Source organism: Hylobates moloch, unplaced genomic scaffold (assembly GCF_009828535.3).
Source record: "Hylobates moloch isolate HMO894 unplaced genomic scaffold, HMol_V3 SCAFFOLD_19, whole genome shotgun sequence".
Classification (NCBI taxonomy): domain Eukaryota; kingdom Metazoa; phylum Chordata; class Mammalia; order Primates; family Hylobatidae; genus Hylobates; species Hylobates moloch.
Window position 1 is genome coordinate 70,253,444 of NW_026652294.1, and position 16,737 is coordinate 70,270,180.

Here is a 16,737-nt window from a genome sequence, read left to right on the forward strand (position 1 = left end):
GACTTTGTCAAAGGACAACAAAGACCGTGAAGCAATGTATTTAGAGTTTGAAGGGATAATATTGGAGCCCAGTAATCCTGCACAAAACCAAGTTGTTGGTCATATGTAAAGAAAAAAACCCACAAAGGGTTTCTCAGATATGTAAGTCATCAGAAAAAGTAGCATCCATGCATATGTTCTATAAAGCATTATTCAAAGACATATTCCAGCCAACGAAAAGATGCATCAAAATAAACTCAAGAATAGATGAGCCATGTGAGAAAGATAAACTGTGAAACATGTAAGGCAGAATTATTCTAAATAAATGCTGCTGATGTGGTTATAAGTTTAATAAAAATGTTATAGCCAGTCCCTAAAATGGAAAAGAACTATGTGGAACATGTCCTCTTTTTCCCTCACTGCCTTTCAGCCGGTGGCTTTCTATTGGTTATTCAAATGTGCTACTGTCTATTCTAGCACTTTTTTTTTAGGATATCTTTTCAAAAGCTCTTCCACCCTCTTTACTTAGCAAACGGTTACTTGACCTTTAGGTATTGCGTTAGTCTGCTGGGGCTTCCATAACAAAATACTCCAAACTGAGTGGCTTAAACAACAGAAACTTACTTTCTCACCATTCAGGATGCCGGAAGTCCAAGATGAAGGTCCTGGCAGAGTTGGTTTCCAGGAGAGGCCTCTCTTCCTGGCTTTTAGATGACTACTTTCTCACTGTGCCATCACATGGCCTTTCCTCTGTGTGTGCATAGAGAAGAGGATCTCATGTGTCTCTTCCTCTTACAAGGACATCCATCCTATCTGATTAGAGCTCCCACCTTGTGACTTCATGTAACCTTAATTACCTCCCTAAAGGCCCCTGTGTCCAATACAGTCACACTGGGGGTTAGCGTTTGAACATATGAATTTTGAGAACACACAATTCAGCCCATAACAGATTTCAGTTTCAATGGCACTTCCTCAAAGGTGCTCTACCAACATCCTTCACATTTGCCTCACCGCGCCGCTTGAGATTTGTAATTAGATGTCTATTCATGTGATTATTTAACGTCGAATTCCCTCACTAAACTGTAAGCTCCAACAGGAAAGATCACGTTTGTTTTGCTCATTGCTTCTTCGATGCCTCAGCACATGGTAGGCACTCAGTAAATGTTTGTGGAATAGTAGGCGACAGAGTCTTATGAAAATACAACAAATATCGATGGAAGAACAAAGTTAGGAACTCTTTCCTGTTTGTCCCTGGATGGTGGGAATGGATGCTTTAGCATAGTCATATGTGCTGGTAAATGTGTAAAAACCTGCTCTCTGGGGAGAAAAAAAGTAGTATTTCCTGATTTCTTTGGTGTAAATATTCTCATGGATGATTTCAAGCTACAAACATGAGGTCACTAGAGAGAGACGATCACCAGCACATCATTAGTGTAGTCCCCCCTTATCCGCAGGGGATACGATCCAAGATCCCCGGTGGATGCCTGAATCCCCAGAGAGTACCAAGCTCACTTGCCATCAGTAGTGACATGTTTCTGTTCATGTCTTTCACCCAAAATTTAATGCCTTTTTCATCTTAACTAAGTGCTTATCACATACTGTGGCCGTAACTTTTGCAGTTTGAGGTGCAACAGCAGAACAATCATGAATTTCTTTTTCCTTCTTCACAATTTTACATATAGAAGATTGATTCTTACCATAGATCTTAGCAACCTCGGCATACGATTTCTCTTTCTTTCCTTATTGAGAACTTTCACCTTTTCACTTAAAGGAAGCACTTTGCAGCTGCTTTTTGGCATATCCAAATTGCCCGGATCACTACTCTTGCACTTTGGGGCCATTAAGTAAAATAAGGGTTAGTTGAAGACAAACACTACAATACCAGGGCAGTCCATCTGATAACCGAGATGGCTACTAAGTGACTAACAGGCAGGCAGCCTGTACAGCATGGATACACTGGACAAAGGGATTGATTCACACCCTAGGCTGGATGGAAAGGGAGGGCTTGAGATTTCACTACACTATTCAGAAAGGTATGTCATTGAAAACTTGTTTATTTCTGGAACTTTCCATTTAATATTTTCAGACTGTGGTTAACCGCAAGTAACTGAGATTGCAGAAAGTCGAAACCACAGATAAAAGGGGACTACCGCATATGATGTTTTCACCTCAAGAGCATAAAATAATTTGAAACAATGAAGAACCAATGAGTTTTGAATATTACCTTTATTTTTAATATATTTATTTCAGCAAATAATCCCTGAAAACGTAAGGATTGGCTTTTGCTAGCGCTAGCACACCACTGATGGGGAGTTGAAGAAAATCGTGGAGTTTGAATACATAGCAATTTATAATTTATTATTTTGCAGGGTAAGAGGCAAAAAGAGTGTAAGATGATTTTTCAGTTTTAAACCTGAGTGTCAAGGAAAGCCTGAGAGTGGGAGGAGCAGATTTGAAAGGAGAAGATGCTGATTAAGCTTAGAATCTTTATTTTTGATAAACTTGAAGACGGTTTGAAATATAGGTCTCCATTTGTGCTGAAAAAGAGAGGCATCACTTTATGAATCCTTTGGAGACTACTACTGAGAGAAAGGAGGACAGAACTTTTGGAGCATTATCTACATTTTGGGGACTGGCAGAGATATGTAATCTGAGAAATTGATACAGATGGAAGAATCCAGAGAGGCAGGTAGAGAATTAGCACTGGAGTCAAATAAAAAAAAACAAAATGAAACATACTGAGGCACAATCTGAATGGATGCCAGTAGATTTCTGAAGATGACATTTAGAGTTCATCTTTGATTTCTATTTCAAACGTGGTAGGAATTCTACCCTGTTACAGAATCAATGGAACAGTGATACAGGATCATGATACAATTATTTTGGGCTGATTTCGTGTACTACCTGTTTTGGATTATTTTGTGTCTGGAGTAATGACACAATCTCCACCCTTGCTACCATTAACCCCAAGGGAGTATCTGATGTTTCGCATACTCCCTTGACTAGTGTCCTTAAAACCAAGGATAAAAAGCTTTTCTAGGAACCTGCATTAGGGATTGTCACATGCTGCTAATGAAATATTACAGACAAGCGGGCTACAGAAAAGTCACCATATTTGGCGAATGACTGCTGACCTAAATGGTGGAAAGCACTGTGAATCACTGGGGGTGCTGGGAACAGGGTGCTAAGTTTTAACACCTCAGAACCTGCATTTGAGTCTTCTCTGCTATCCAGGTATGGCGTGGATGACTGTAGGACTCCAGGGCAGTTCCCAAGTGTTGTCAGAGAAGGGGAAAGGAAGCCAACATTTACTGAATGCTTCTTAGGCGTCAAGCACTGTGGTAGGAAGGCCCTTGCCTGCCATCTCATTTGCCATGACGATAAATGTGAAAGCAGAAAGCTCCTTAGGTATAAGGCGCATTTATTGGAAAGAAGGCAGAGGAAAGGAAGAGGAGCTTGAGCGAGTAGATGAAAGCAAGATTTTAAAAGCCAAAACTCAAATGTTTCTGAAGTAATTGTGTCATAATTTTCCCAGCATTACATTGCCTGTTTCTTGTTGTCAGCTTTAGAGGCTGAATGTTAAAATGGAGTTTGTACCTAGAAAGTAACTGCCTTTTCCATTATGTTTGAAAAACACTTGGTATATTTAATTTAGCCCTTAAGACTTACTGGATAATTAGACTTACTAAAAAATTAACATTAATAGGAGTTAATTGTCACTATCATGATTTAAGAAATATGGGACTATAAGGAAGGGGTTAAAATGTCTTTCTCAAGGACACACAGCCACTGATGTCTGAAGAGGTACCTTAAGCCTCAAGGTCTTCCTTCAAGCTAAAACACTTATTTAATATTTAAATCCCTCAAGAATTCTTCACCCTAGAAAAAGGTAACACATTATGTCCCAAAGATCAGCTCCTCCCCTATCTTCCATACGAATAGCAAGATTGGGCATGTAACAATATTTTGGATTTTGGGGGAAAAGATAGGTTTTGTTCAAATCATAGCCTCTGTTATTTCTTTTCATCCCACAATTCATGATTTGGACTCACACATATTTGATTTTTTTCCCTTATTTTTTGGGAAAAGAAATCACCATTATGAAAAGGTTGATACTGTTTAGAGTTGGAGTTATTCCTACCAATTTTGCAAGATTCTGTCGTTTCTTTCTGCCAGAATATAGAACCATGCATCATCCGGACATTCGAATGGTCCCTGATGCATATTTTGAGAAAATAGTCCTGCCATTATCTAGAATTGACTTGATGTATAGGGCTCAGTTCTAAGGTTTACAGTGTGGTTTCCACCGGGAAGAACTGCATAAAACTGTGTCCATTAGAAACGATTCACAGCTGCAATGAAGACAATTTAGAAAGACAACACAGAAAGAATGAAAGATGTTACTTGGAGTCTCCGGACCTGCCAAACATGGAGTTTGAAAGAAACCCAGAAAGACAAATCTTTTCCAGGTTGAGTCTGACTTAGGTTCCTTTAACTGCAATCTGATGGCATGTCAGGAGACCAGCAAAGAGACTACTTAAAGTGATTTTCCTATCTCTTTATTCCCGATCAAACACTATGCAGAGCAGTCCTCGGGTACTCCTTACGTAGTTCCAAACCCTTGTCAAATGTAGGATTTTGCATGGTCTGAAGAGTCCTGCTTCCTAAGTAGGCTTACCTTACCGGGACGGGCTGCTCATTACTGGAGGCCCCTCGAGCCAGTCACTAATTTGTTTGCTTATTTCACAAACACTGTTGAACACTTATTGCATGCTTTGTGTAGGGCACACAAATATTTTTTTTTTAATGCAGTTCCTGCTCTCAAGAGGTATGCTATTGTTTTGTTTATGGATGGCTGCCCTAAATTAATAATGTAATTTGGTTAGAATTGTAGTAAAGAGGGGTATTTGAGGGCAACCAGGGATATGAGGCAGAGGGTGATTAAAACCAGCTGGGAGGGTAGGAATGGGGAATGTCAGGGAAAACTTGCCATCTAACAGGCTTCTTTAGAACCAACTAAATAAAATGAGACTTCATGGATCTCAAGGAACTGGAACCACCAGGCTGACTTCGCTCTATATTAATGTTTGCATCAGGTTACCAATTGGTCTGTGCTAAGGTATGTGCTATCATTTGTAGGACTCTTAGAAGGCTTTTGCATGATGTATCAATGTCATGTCAATTTGTGGGTTTATAGTTGGGACTGGGTTCTTAGCATCAGTATTCAGGAGCCCTCTGGCATAGGACATAAAAAAGTAACCTATTTTAAAGTAGTGGTTATATCAAATTCCCAGCTAGTTAGCCCAGTCTACAAACCACAGAGCTCCTGTATGCAAGCTAGCTTTGATATACACTGTTCAGCAGTTAAATAAAGGTATTATTTTGTTTAAAAAAAAATTATCTCTTACTGCCTTGCAGCCACTATGATACCAAACAGAAACTGCCATTTCAATTGAGACAGGCACCCTGGTGAGCATTAACTCATTTGTTTTGGAGTTCTGGTATCTTGGTTGCACAGGTGCCTTGCCAGACCTATGAAAATTTCACATGTAGCTGCCAGAGCCAGCAGTGTCTGTCCTTTGTTCATGCTATAACATCTTTAATTCCTCATCCTTCCTGTCCTTCAAGTCCTACTTCAAATGCCACATCATATACAAAACTAATACATCCTTCTTCTTTCTTGTTTAGAAATAGCTGTGTATATAGTATTATGTCCCTTCGATACACTCTGAACTCCTTAGAGATAGCATCTAAGTCATCTTTATGTCGTATCCTCTATTTCTCTTAGCAGAGTACTTCATTGTTTATTGAATGAAGAAATGGATAGATCGATGAGGGATGGACAATAAATGAACACATAGATACACAGATGATAGGAAACATAGCATGTAGCAAATGAAGGAGGATGTCTGTTGCCTGTTACCTAAGATGGTAATACATACCTGTTATATACCTATTCCTGTTGATGACGTGTTTACCAGCCTGATAAACACGCATGATCGGGAAGAGAAAGTATTTTGGATTGAACCATACTTGGCACATAAATGTCCTCAGCCTGAAGGGTTTGATAAATAGGAAGCATGCGAGGTTTAGCTTGAGATTGTAAAAACAATCTTTATATTTTGTACATGGAACGAAAACAGACAGAGTTTGCAAGAACTACAGCCTAGTCAGATCTGGACCGATATATAAAACGATCTTCTAAATATGGACAGACTAAATGTTTGATTTTTTTCATAATGACTTCAAAAGTGTTCAAAATAATGTTCACTTTGTATTGCATGATCAAGGAACATAGTGATTATGGATTTAATATTTTTTACATTTTAAAACTAAACTAGTTTTACTCAGTCTTTTGTTCCCTGTCCTCTGATTATGGTGCCGAGATAATACTTTTGACTTTAGAGTATTACAAAGTCATCCCAGTAGCTATTTGAGCAGAAGTAATGGACGTAAGATCTAGTTAATAAGAATAATGAAAATACTTTTATTATGTATTGATTTTCTGATAGGTTTATTTGGGCTTTTCTTCCCTCTTTATTTTCCTCATAGCGCGGGAGTTGGCCGGACTGGTTGCTTCATCGTCATAGATGCCATGTTAGAAAGAATAAAGCATGAAAAAACTGTAGATATTTATGGCCATGTAACTTTAATGAGAGCCCAGAGGAACTACATGGTTCAAACAGAAGACCAATACATCTTTATCCATGATGCACTGTTAGAAGCAGTGACTTGTGGAAATACCGAAGTGCCAGCTAGAAACTTGTATGCCTACATTCAGAAGCTGACACAAATAGAAACAGGAGAGAATGTCACAGGAATGGAGCTCGAATTTAAGGTATGGTATTGGATGTGATGTGGTTATTCAGGAGCAAGTCATTCTGGGTTTGTCTTTGAGTTGTGGCTTTACTTTAACCTTTCAAATTTGTGAAGTACAAGATTCATTTGACCTTTCATTTGACATTATGAAATGTATTCCTCCCCTTTTCCTCTTCTATTCTTTGCTTCCTAACAATATGTTGAGCCCTTATGTCTCCTAATTTGAGACTATACTTTCAGAAAATATATAGAAATCCGATAGGCTGTAGAGAGTGATTAGGTAGATATGAAAAGCAGTGCAATTTGAACAGTCATTTACTTTAAGTAAACAAAAGATTTATATCTAAAAGGGAAATCTGGTGTACATTCCATTCAAACCGTAGGTAAAAATGATCTTTGTTGGGTTTTTCCTTTTTTTTTTTTTTTTTTCTATTCAACAGCGTCTAGCCAGCTCAAAAGCTCACACCTCAAGATTTATCAGTGCCAATCTTCCATGTAATAAATTCAAAAATCGCCTTGTTAATATTATGCCATATGAATCCACAAGGGTATGCCTGCAGCCTATCCGTGGAGTAGAAGGATCTGATTACATCAATGCCAGTTTTATTGATGGATACAGGTATCTACTTTTGCTCCCCTGACTATCCAAAGCCTTGATATTTACATGTGCCCTAGTTTCATAACCAGAATAAATTTCATCTCCATTCAAAGACATTTTCTTTCTGCATAGGTCATCATTTAGTCCCTTGGTATTTGTTTTTTTATTATTTTGGATGGGAGTAAGAAGTAGTAGTTATGAAGTGTTTAATCTGGCCTTCTGCACTCTTCTTTCATAAGCCAATCGGATTTGTAAGGAGTTAATAAAGAATCTGTTTTGTACCATATTTCATAAATTTAATAGATTGTGTGAGAATAATTTCTAGAAAATGAAGCTGCACATCTAAGTGTTTAAGTAATTTGTATGACACATGGAATTGAGCTATTAGCATTGCACTAAAATTCAAATAATAATGATAAAGACATACATCATAATATTAACAAGCAATTTAGTTTCTGAAGTCCCCAAAATGTATTAAGTGCTCTTATTTGATTATGTAATCTTAGCAGGAATTTACTGCAATTGCATTAATAATATGTTTTCATTTTTTATTACCAGGTTGATGTTTATATATCCAGTGTGAGCTTTTGCATGTTCTCTAAATACTGTAACACATTCTCTTCCTTCTGTGTAATTCAGACAACAGAAAGCCTACATCGCTACCCAGGGGCCCTTGGCAGAGACCACTGAAGACTTCTGGCGGATGCTCTGGGAACACAATTCCACCATAGTTGTGATGCTCACCAAGCTGCGTGAAATGGGCAGAGTAAGTGTGTGGCCCTTGTGTGTCTCCTCATAAGACATTGACTCTATGGAGAAATGAAGACTTTGCTTCAATAACTCTTGTGCTAGTTCATTTGTTTTGAAATGCAGTGTACTCTGGACATAATCCGGACCATCATTCCTTGTTAGTTTCTAAATTTGTAAAGCCACATCAAGTTTTTAAATTTATGTGTTTTAAAGAAAGATCTAGTGATTTGTTTCCAGTGAAGCACAAGCATGGAGACAAATGAGTAGCAGGTGTCCCCGTTTGACTTATGTCGGACTCTTAGCATATTCTTACTGCCTTTTGTTCTGGACAGGCTAGAGTTTGATGTGCCATCATTTCTCTGTATGAAGGAACTGGACTTTCTTTTCTTCCTGAGGCAAATTCTTACTTGCCTACCTTTCACTCCCATTGAATAGTGTTGGAAAGCAACATAGTTTTTCTAAGGATATAACCTGGTAATCCCAGATCCACTTTTGAAAAAATGTGTTTTGTTTTTTTTTTTTTGAAATACACATAATAAAATGGTATTAGAAACACTTAAGAAGATTTCTACTATTAATACTACTCTACCATTATGACCTAATATTATTTAGAGATACCTCTTAGATTGACTTGATGTAAGCATTTTTTTCATATTTGCTTCAGATATTTTCTTTCTGTCTTCTTTGTGTAAATTAAATAGAAGTGCAGCTAAAGCCCAACTTTGAGAGCCCCCAGAGAGAACAAAAAGAATATCAGACTAGGAAAGTAACTGACTTACTCTGATTTGGCCACTGACTCTGCAGGGTTCAGCCGAGTCATTAAAATGGCTTGGGCCCCCCATTTCCTTGACAAGTAAGATTGGAACAAATCAATTCAGAGGTTTCTTTCTATGTCCATACTGATGGTTCTCTTCATTCCAAGCCATAGTGGTGCAAGTATGCTGTGGTGGTGCAATGTGTTATTGTCATGGCCAGCATTGTGCAAGGACTGATGTAATTATTTGGATAACTTGTAGGTATGAAGATGCTTACCCTATCAAAGTATTCAATCCTCAATTCAACTCATGTATATTAAGCAGCTACTATCTGCCAGGGACCATGCTGGATGCCATGGGCAAATACTGAACCAAAGGGTTTCCCTATGAAGGGAGCTCATGGTTTCAAGGAGAAAATGAGTCATATGCAATTGGAATTGCCTTGAATTTTGAAATTTTATTAATAGGATAAGGAAATTAGATATAGATAGATAGATAGATAGATAGATAGATAGATAGATAGATGATAGATAGATAGATAGATGATAGATAGATAGATGATACACAAACTGTTCTTTATACTTTGCATAGTTTAACATTAATCTTCTCTCCTTTTAGGAGAAATGTCACCAATACTGGCCAGCAGAACGGTCTGCAAGATACCAGTACTTTGTTGTAGATCCCATGGCTGAGTACAACATGCCACAGTATATCCTAAGGGAATTTAAGGTCACAGATGCCAGGGTAAGTTGGCACAGTCTTCAACTCTTAACCATTAGCTGAAAAGTAGTCTAAGATACCTCTCTCTCTCTCTCTGGGAGAAGCACTTGCCACTTGACTATCAGTCATCCCAAAGAGAAATCACTCATTCTGGAGAACGTTTTTGTTTTTTGTGTGTTTAATATGTAAGAGTAACTTTTCCTCTGTCTGGCAAGCTTTCTCACAAACCTTAGTTTGGCTTTCATTCAAACATAACATCTGGCAGCTCAACCTTGGGGATGCACTTGGTGAGTGTTTGTGCTGGGAAGTGTTTACTGATTGGTTGGCTGTGCTTACATTCACCTTCTCAGCTCATTCTCTTTGGAGTTTTTTTGACTTCTTCATTACTTGAGGCTGTAAATATGTTGTTGTTTTGCAAAGCCCTTTAGGTCATATGGACCCAGAGGTTAATTTGGTGTGATTTTAAAACTGCAAAGCTAATGGCATTCTTTAGAAAAATCTGACAAGCTTTGCACATTCTAATTTGATTCCTGGCATGGCTTATTCCTCAGTGTGCTAATGTGTCTGTCCATGAGAGCTGTGCTCCCATGACCCTTGTTGGCTAATTTTCATTCTGCATTTCTTATCTGGATTGTTGAGTCCAAGGTTCAGCCCTGATGTAAGATGTTCTGTGCATAAACTCTAATATCTTTGCCTTTGGCCACTTTCAACCCATGATTACAAACACATCTTAAGGGAGACCAGGTCAGTTCAAAGACCTGCCTTGTATTTGGAACTGTCATAGTGGGTGGGTTGAATAAAACTCCAGGGTAAGACTATTTAGTTGATCCATTTTTTTTTTCTGGAAAGCAGCTTTCTGCAAACTTATGTTTGGAGATTGTCTGCTAATCCCCAAAGCCTGGCCCTGGCTGTTGACCTTAAGTGAAAGAGAAATTGGTTAGCAGGAGGATTGGCCTAGGTGACAGACCTGTTAATCCCAGAAAGTTGTATTAACTATTCTGAAGGTGACTGTATTCAAGGAAGCAGTTAAATGTCTAGGTCGTGAGTGTGACCTGCCCCATTGTTTAAAAAAAAAAAAAAAAAAATAGTGCTCTTTCAGAATTTGAAGCTAGGTATGTGAGTGAAAATAGAAAGTGCATTTTGAGTAAACTCACCAACTATTCCTGGTGATAAAGAAAAGGGACCAGGCCCCACCAATGGCAGAGACACTTTTCCTACTCCACACATGCACAACTTAACTTAAATCTGATCCAATAAACAAAAGGAGATTGAAACCAGAAGTTGCTCACCTTTTTTTTTTTTTTAAAGTCTCCCTGTAATTGTATAATTTTCTTAGCTACTACATTTGCTGTTTGTGCTCCTGGAGTGTAAGTTCTGGATACATGTGCAGAACATGCAGGTTTGTTACATAAGTATACACGTGCCATGGTGGTTTGGTGCACCATCAACCCATCATCTACATTAGGTATTTCTCCTAATGCTATCGTTACCCTAGACCCCAACCCTACAACAGGCCACAGTGTGTGATGTTCCCCTCCCTGTGTCTGTGTGTTCTCATTGTTCAACTCCCACTTTTGAGTGCAGTGTTTGGTTTTCTGTTCCTGTGTTAGTTTGCTGAGAATGATGGTTTCCAGCTTCATCCATGTCCCTGCAAAGGACATGAACTCATCCTTTTTTATGGAATACTCACTATAGTATTCCATAGTGTATATGTGCCACATTTTCTTTATCCAATCTATCATTGATGAGCATTTGGGTTGGTCCCAAGTCTTTGCTATTGTGAACAGTGCTGCATTAACATACCTGTGCAGGTGTCTTTATAGTAGAATGATTTATAATCCTTTGGGTATACACTCAGTAATGGGATTGCTGGGTCAAATGGTATTTCTGGTTCTAGATCCTTGAGGAGTCACCAAACTGTCTTCCACAATGGTTGAACTTATTTACACACCCACCAACAGTGTAAAAGCATTCCTGTTTCTCCACATCCTCCCCAGCATCTGTTGTTTCCTGACTTTTTAATGATCGCCATTCTAACTGGTGTAAGATGGTATCTCATTGTGGTTTTGATTTGCATTTCTTTAATGACCAGTGATTGATAGCATTTTTTCATATGTTTGTCTGCCGCATCAATGTCTTCTTTTGAGAAGTGTCTGTTCATATCCTTCGCCCACTTTTCTTGTTGTTTTCTTGTAAATTTGTTTAAGTTCTTTGTAGATTCTGGATATTAGCCCTTTGTCAGATGGATAGATAGCAAAAATTTCCTCCCATTCTGTAGGTTGCCTGTTCACTCTGATGGTAGTTTTTTTGCTGTGCAGAAGCTCTTTGGTTTAACTAGATCCTATATGTCAATTTTGGCTTTAGTTGCCATTGCTTTTGGTGTTTCAGTCCTGAAGTCTTTGTGTATACCTATGTCCTGAATGGTATTGCCTAGGTTTTCTTCTAGGGTTTTTATGGTTTTACCTCTTAGGATTAAGTCTTTAATTCTTCTTGAGTTAATTTTTGTGTAAGGAAGGGATCCAGTTTCAGTTTTGTGCATATGGCTAGCCAGTTTTCCCAACCCCATTTATTAAATAAAGGAGCTTTTCCCCATTCTTGTTTTTCCTCAGATTTGTCAAAGATAAGATGTTTGCAGATGTGTGGCGTTACTTCTGAGGACTCTGTTCTGTTCCATTGGTCTATATATCTGTTTTAGTACCAGTACCATGCTGTTCTGGTTACTGTAGCCTTGTTTGAAGTCAGGTAGCACGATGCCTCAAGCCTTGTTCTTTTCGCTTAGGATTGTCTTGGGTTTGTGGGCTCTGTTTTGGTTCCATATCAAATTTAAAGTAGTTTTTTCCCATTCTGTAAAGAAAGTCATTGGTAGCTTGATGGGGATAGCATTGAATCTATAAGTTACTTTGGGCAGTATGGCCGTTTTCACAATATCAATTCCTCCTATCCATGAGCATGGAATATTTTTCTATTTGTTTGTGTCCTCTCTTAGTTCCTTGAGCAGTGGTTTGTAGTTCTCCTTTAAGAGGTCCTTCACATCCCTTATAAGTTGGATTCCTAGGTATTTTATTCTCTTTGAAGCAATTGTGAATGGGAGTTCACTCGTGATTTGGCTGTTATTGGTATATAGCAATGCTTGTGATATTTGCACATTTATTTTGTATCCTGAGATTTTGCTGAAGTTTCTTATCAGCTTGAGAGTTTGGGCTAAGACGATGGGGTTTTCTAAATATACAATCATGTCATCTGCAAACAGGGACAATTTGACTTCCTCTTTTCCTAGCTGAATACCCTTTATTTCTTTCTCTTGCCTGATTGCCCTGGCCAGAACTTCCCAATAGTGTGTTGAATAGGAGTGGTGAGAGAGGGCATCCCTGTCTTGTGCCAGTTTTCAAAGGAAATGCTTGCAGTTTTTGCCCATGCATTATGATAGTGGCTGTGGGTTTATCATAAATAGCTCTTCTTATTTTGAGATACGTTCCATTAATACCTAGTTTATTGAGAGTTTTTAGCACAAAAAGTGGTGGTGAATTTTGTCAAAGGCCTTTTCTGCATCTATTGAGATAATCATATGGTTTTTGTCATTGGTTCTGTTTATGTGATGGATTACGTTTATTGATACGCATATGTGGAAGAAGCCTTGCATCCCAGGGATGAAGCTGACTTGATCGTGGTGGATAGGCTTTTTGATGTGCTGCTGGATTCAGTTTGCCAGTATTGTATTGAGGATTTTTGCATTGATGTTCATCAGGGATATTGGCCTGGAATTTTCTTTTTTGTTGTGTCTTTGCCAGGTTTTGGTATCAGGATGATGCTGGCCTCCTACAATGAGTTAGGAAGGAGTCCCTCTTTTTCTGTTGTTTGGAATAGTTTCAGAAGGAATGGTACCAGCTCCTCTTGGCACCTCTGGTAGAATTTGTCTGGTCCTGGACTTTTTTTGGTTGCTAGGCTATTAATTACTTTCTCAATTTCAGAACTTGTTATTGGTCTATGCAGAGATTCAACCTCTTCCTGGTTTAGTCTTGGGAGAGTATGTGTCCAGGAATTTACCCATTTCTTCTAGATTTTCTAGTTTATTTGCATAGAGGTGTTTATAGTATTCTGGGATGGTAGTTTGTATTTCTGTGGGATTGGTGGTGATTTCCCCTTTGTCATTTTTTATTGTGTCTATTTGAGTCTTCTGTCTTTTCTGTCTATTTTGTTGATCTTTTCCAAAAGCCAGCTCCTGGATTCATTGATTTTTTGAAGGGTTTTTCGTGTCTCTGTCTCCTTCAGTTCTGTACTGTTCTTAGTTATTTCTTGTCTTCTGCTAGCTTTTGAATTTGTTTGCTGTTGCTTCTCTAGTTCTTTTAATTGTGATGTTAGGTTGTCGATTTTAGATCTTTCCTCCTTTCTCTTGTGGGCATTTAGTTCTATAAATTTCTCTCTACACGCTGCTTTAAACGTGTGCAAGAGATTCTGGTACATTGTGTCTTTGTTCTTGTTGGTTTCAAAGAACATCTTTATTTCTGCTTTCATTTTGTTATTTACCCAGTAGTCATTCAGGAGCAGGTTGTTCAGCTTCCATGTAGTTGTGTGGTTTTGAGTGTTTTTTTAATCATGAGTTCTAATTTGATTGATTGCACTGTGGTCTAAGAGACCGTTTGTTATGATTTCCATTCTTTTGCATTTGCTGAGGAGCGTTTTACTTTCAATTATGTGGTCAATGTTTGTTAGAATAAGTGCAATGTGGTGTTGAGAAGAATGTGTATTCTCTTGATTTGGGATGGAGAGTTCTGTAGATGTGTATTAGGTCTGCTTAGTCCAGAGCTGAGTTCAAGTCCTGAATGTCCTTGCTAATGTTCTGTCTCATTGATCTGTCTGATATTGACAGTGGGGTGTTAAAGTCTCCCACTATTATTGTGTGGGAGTCTAAGTCTCTTTGTAGGTCTCTAAGAACTTGCTTTATGAATCTGGGTGCTCCTGTATTGGGTTCACATATATTTAAGATAGTTAACTCTTCTCTTCTTTGTCCATTGATCCCTTTGCCATTATGTAATGGCCTTCTTTGTCTCTTTTGATCTTTGTTGGTTTAAAGTCATCAGTTTTGTCAGAGACTAGGATTCCAACCCCTGCTTTTTATTTTGCCTTCCATTTGCTTGGCAGATCTTCCTCCATCCCTTTATGTTGAGCCTGTGTGTATCTCTGCGTGTGAGATGGGTCGTCTCAATACAGCACACTGATGGATCTTCACTCTTTATCCAATTGGCCAGTCTGTGTCTTTTAATTGGGGCATTTAGTCCATTTACTAAGGTTAATATTGTTATATGCAAATTTGATCCTGTCATTATGTTGCTGGCTGGTTATTTTGCCCGTTCATTGATGCAGCTTCTTCATAGCATCGATGGTCTTTACAATTTGGTATGTTTTTGCAGTGGCTGGTACCGGTTGTTCCTTTCCATATTTAGTGCTTCGTTCAGGAGCTCTTGTAAGGCAGGCCTGGTGGTGACATAATCTCTCAGCATTTGCTTTTCTGTAAAGGATTTTATTTCTCCTTTGCTTATGAAGCTTAATTTGGCTGGATATGCAATTCTGGGTTGAAAATTACAGTATTGTTAAACAGGTAACCTTTAAACGAAGTCAGGCAGTCTTTCCGCCAAATAGAAGGCATTTGCATACATGACCTCTTCTTGCTATTAAAAGCAACTGTGGTCAGAAATGAAATCCCCAGGACATTCAGAGGAGAAGAAATCTGTATTACCTAGCCTCTGGGTCTCCTTCCTGTGCTTTCCAAATCATTTCCAGAAACAAACAGAGGGAAGTAAATCATGCTTCTGTGGTAACCATCCATAAGGTACTTATGGGGCCAAATAGTTTTCTCTATTTCTCAGTATTCCCACACACTTGGTGTCATCTTCCTGTTTACCTCCATCCCCAAATAACATCAGTCAGGAATCTGGCATGTGCCTGTGAAAAACACCAGGCGAGGTGATGAGTGCTCATCTCACATTGAGATCCTGTCTCTTCTCATATGAGTGAATGATAAAGAAAGATTGAGTCCCTATTCACTTACCCAGAACCTTGGGAACGTGCACACATGTATCTAAAAAAACTTTGATGGGGAAATATGTGTTAACGAAAACAGAAAGGAGGAACAAGTTGAAACCTCTTTAGTGAGAAGAGACCATTTAGGAGTAGTACCTCTTCAAATGAGATCAGTCTCTCTAAGCTTGGATTATTTCTCTCTGCTGATGAGTCAGGGGAGAAGGTTGATGGGCAATGTATTATTTCTGCTTCTATAAACAGAGGCTTCCTTCCACTTTTCTTGTACTTTGAGAAACAAACAAACACCTTAAATTTCCACAAGGAATCAGAAATGCCTTAGTGTCTTCATTTCCACCCAGATATACGTCATGAGTCAGAGCAATTTTACCTAATCACTCTAAAAAAGAAAGACTGCTCTTTCTTACATCTGGCTTTTTTTTCCTACCTTTTGGTTTATCTATGTTAAAGCCCCCCACAGACTGTTTGTTAATTCCTGTGGTCAGCCAGGGAGAGCTGTTTTTCAGAAAAGGGCATTTGTTTGCTAATCGTCCTTGATATCCTTGAGGGAATGCTTTACTTCCCACTTAACAGCACAGTCACATGGTTCATGCTATGTCCCCTGCCATGGCTGGAAATTGTATTCCTCTGAGACATGGGGGGCATCCAGGTTAACAGCAACTACCGGGTTTGTGTCAGATACTTTTTAAATTTCACCATTTGTCATTTGACAATGTTTGTTAGAAATACGCAAGCACAGCAGATGTGAAGTTAGTTAGTTATTGTGACAACTGCAAAAACTCTGGTCTGGATGACATGCCTAGGTGCTTGTTTCAGTATTACAAAGTGATTGATTGATTGATTAGTTTCTGAAATTTTTGAAATGGAGTATATATGTTCCATTTTGGAAGGAATGCAGACGTGATCAATGGTTACAAACCCAAACTTTGGGTCTCAGAAGCATTTGCTAATAAATAGGGGAACTATGTGGCTATTTACTAATGAGAACCAGGTTTTTAACTGGGCACTGCAAGAGTAAATAAATTTCTGATTTAAAGGTATGTGAGTGTGGACAATATTCATAGCAGATAAACATAACGA

At 38.5% G+C, this 16,737-nt stretch overlaps 1 protein-coding gene across 18 annotated transcripts in view; it reads left to right on the forward strand.

Annotated features, from left to right (window-relative positions):
* PTPRD (protein tyrosine phosphatase receptor type D) overlaps nt 1-16,737 on the forward strand; it is a 2,332,625-nt gene that overhangs the window by 2,300,300 nt on the left and 15,588 nt on the right. For all 18 annotated transcript variants that reach the window (XM_058431780.1, XM_058431782.1, XM_058431784.1 and 15 more), the window contains 4 exons: nt 6,532-6,817; nt 7,239-7,417; nt 8,036-8,162; nt 9,520-9,645. In XM_058431780.1, the coding sequence (XP_058287763.1) occupies nt 6,532-6,817; nt 7,239-7,417; nt 8,036-8,162; nt 9,520-9,645 (718 nt within the window). The remainder of the gene's footprint in view (nt 1-6,531; nt 6,818-7,238; nt 7,418-8,035; nt 8,163-9,519; nt 9,646-16,737) is intronic.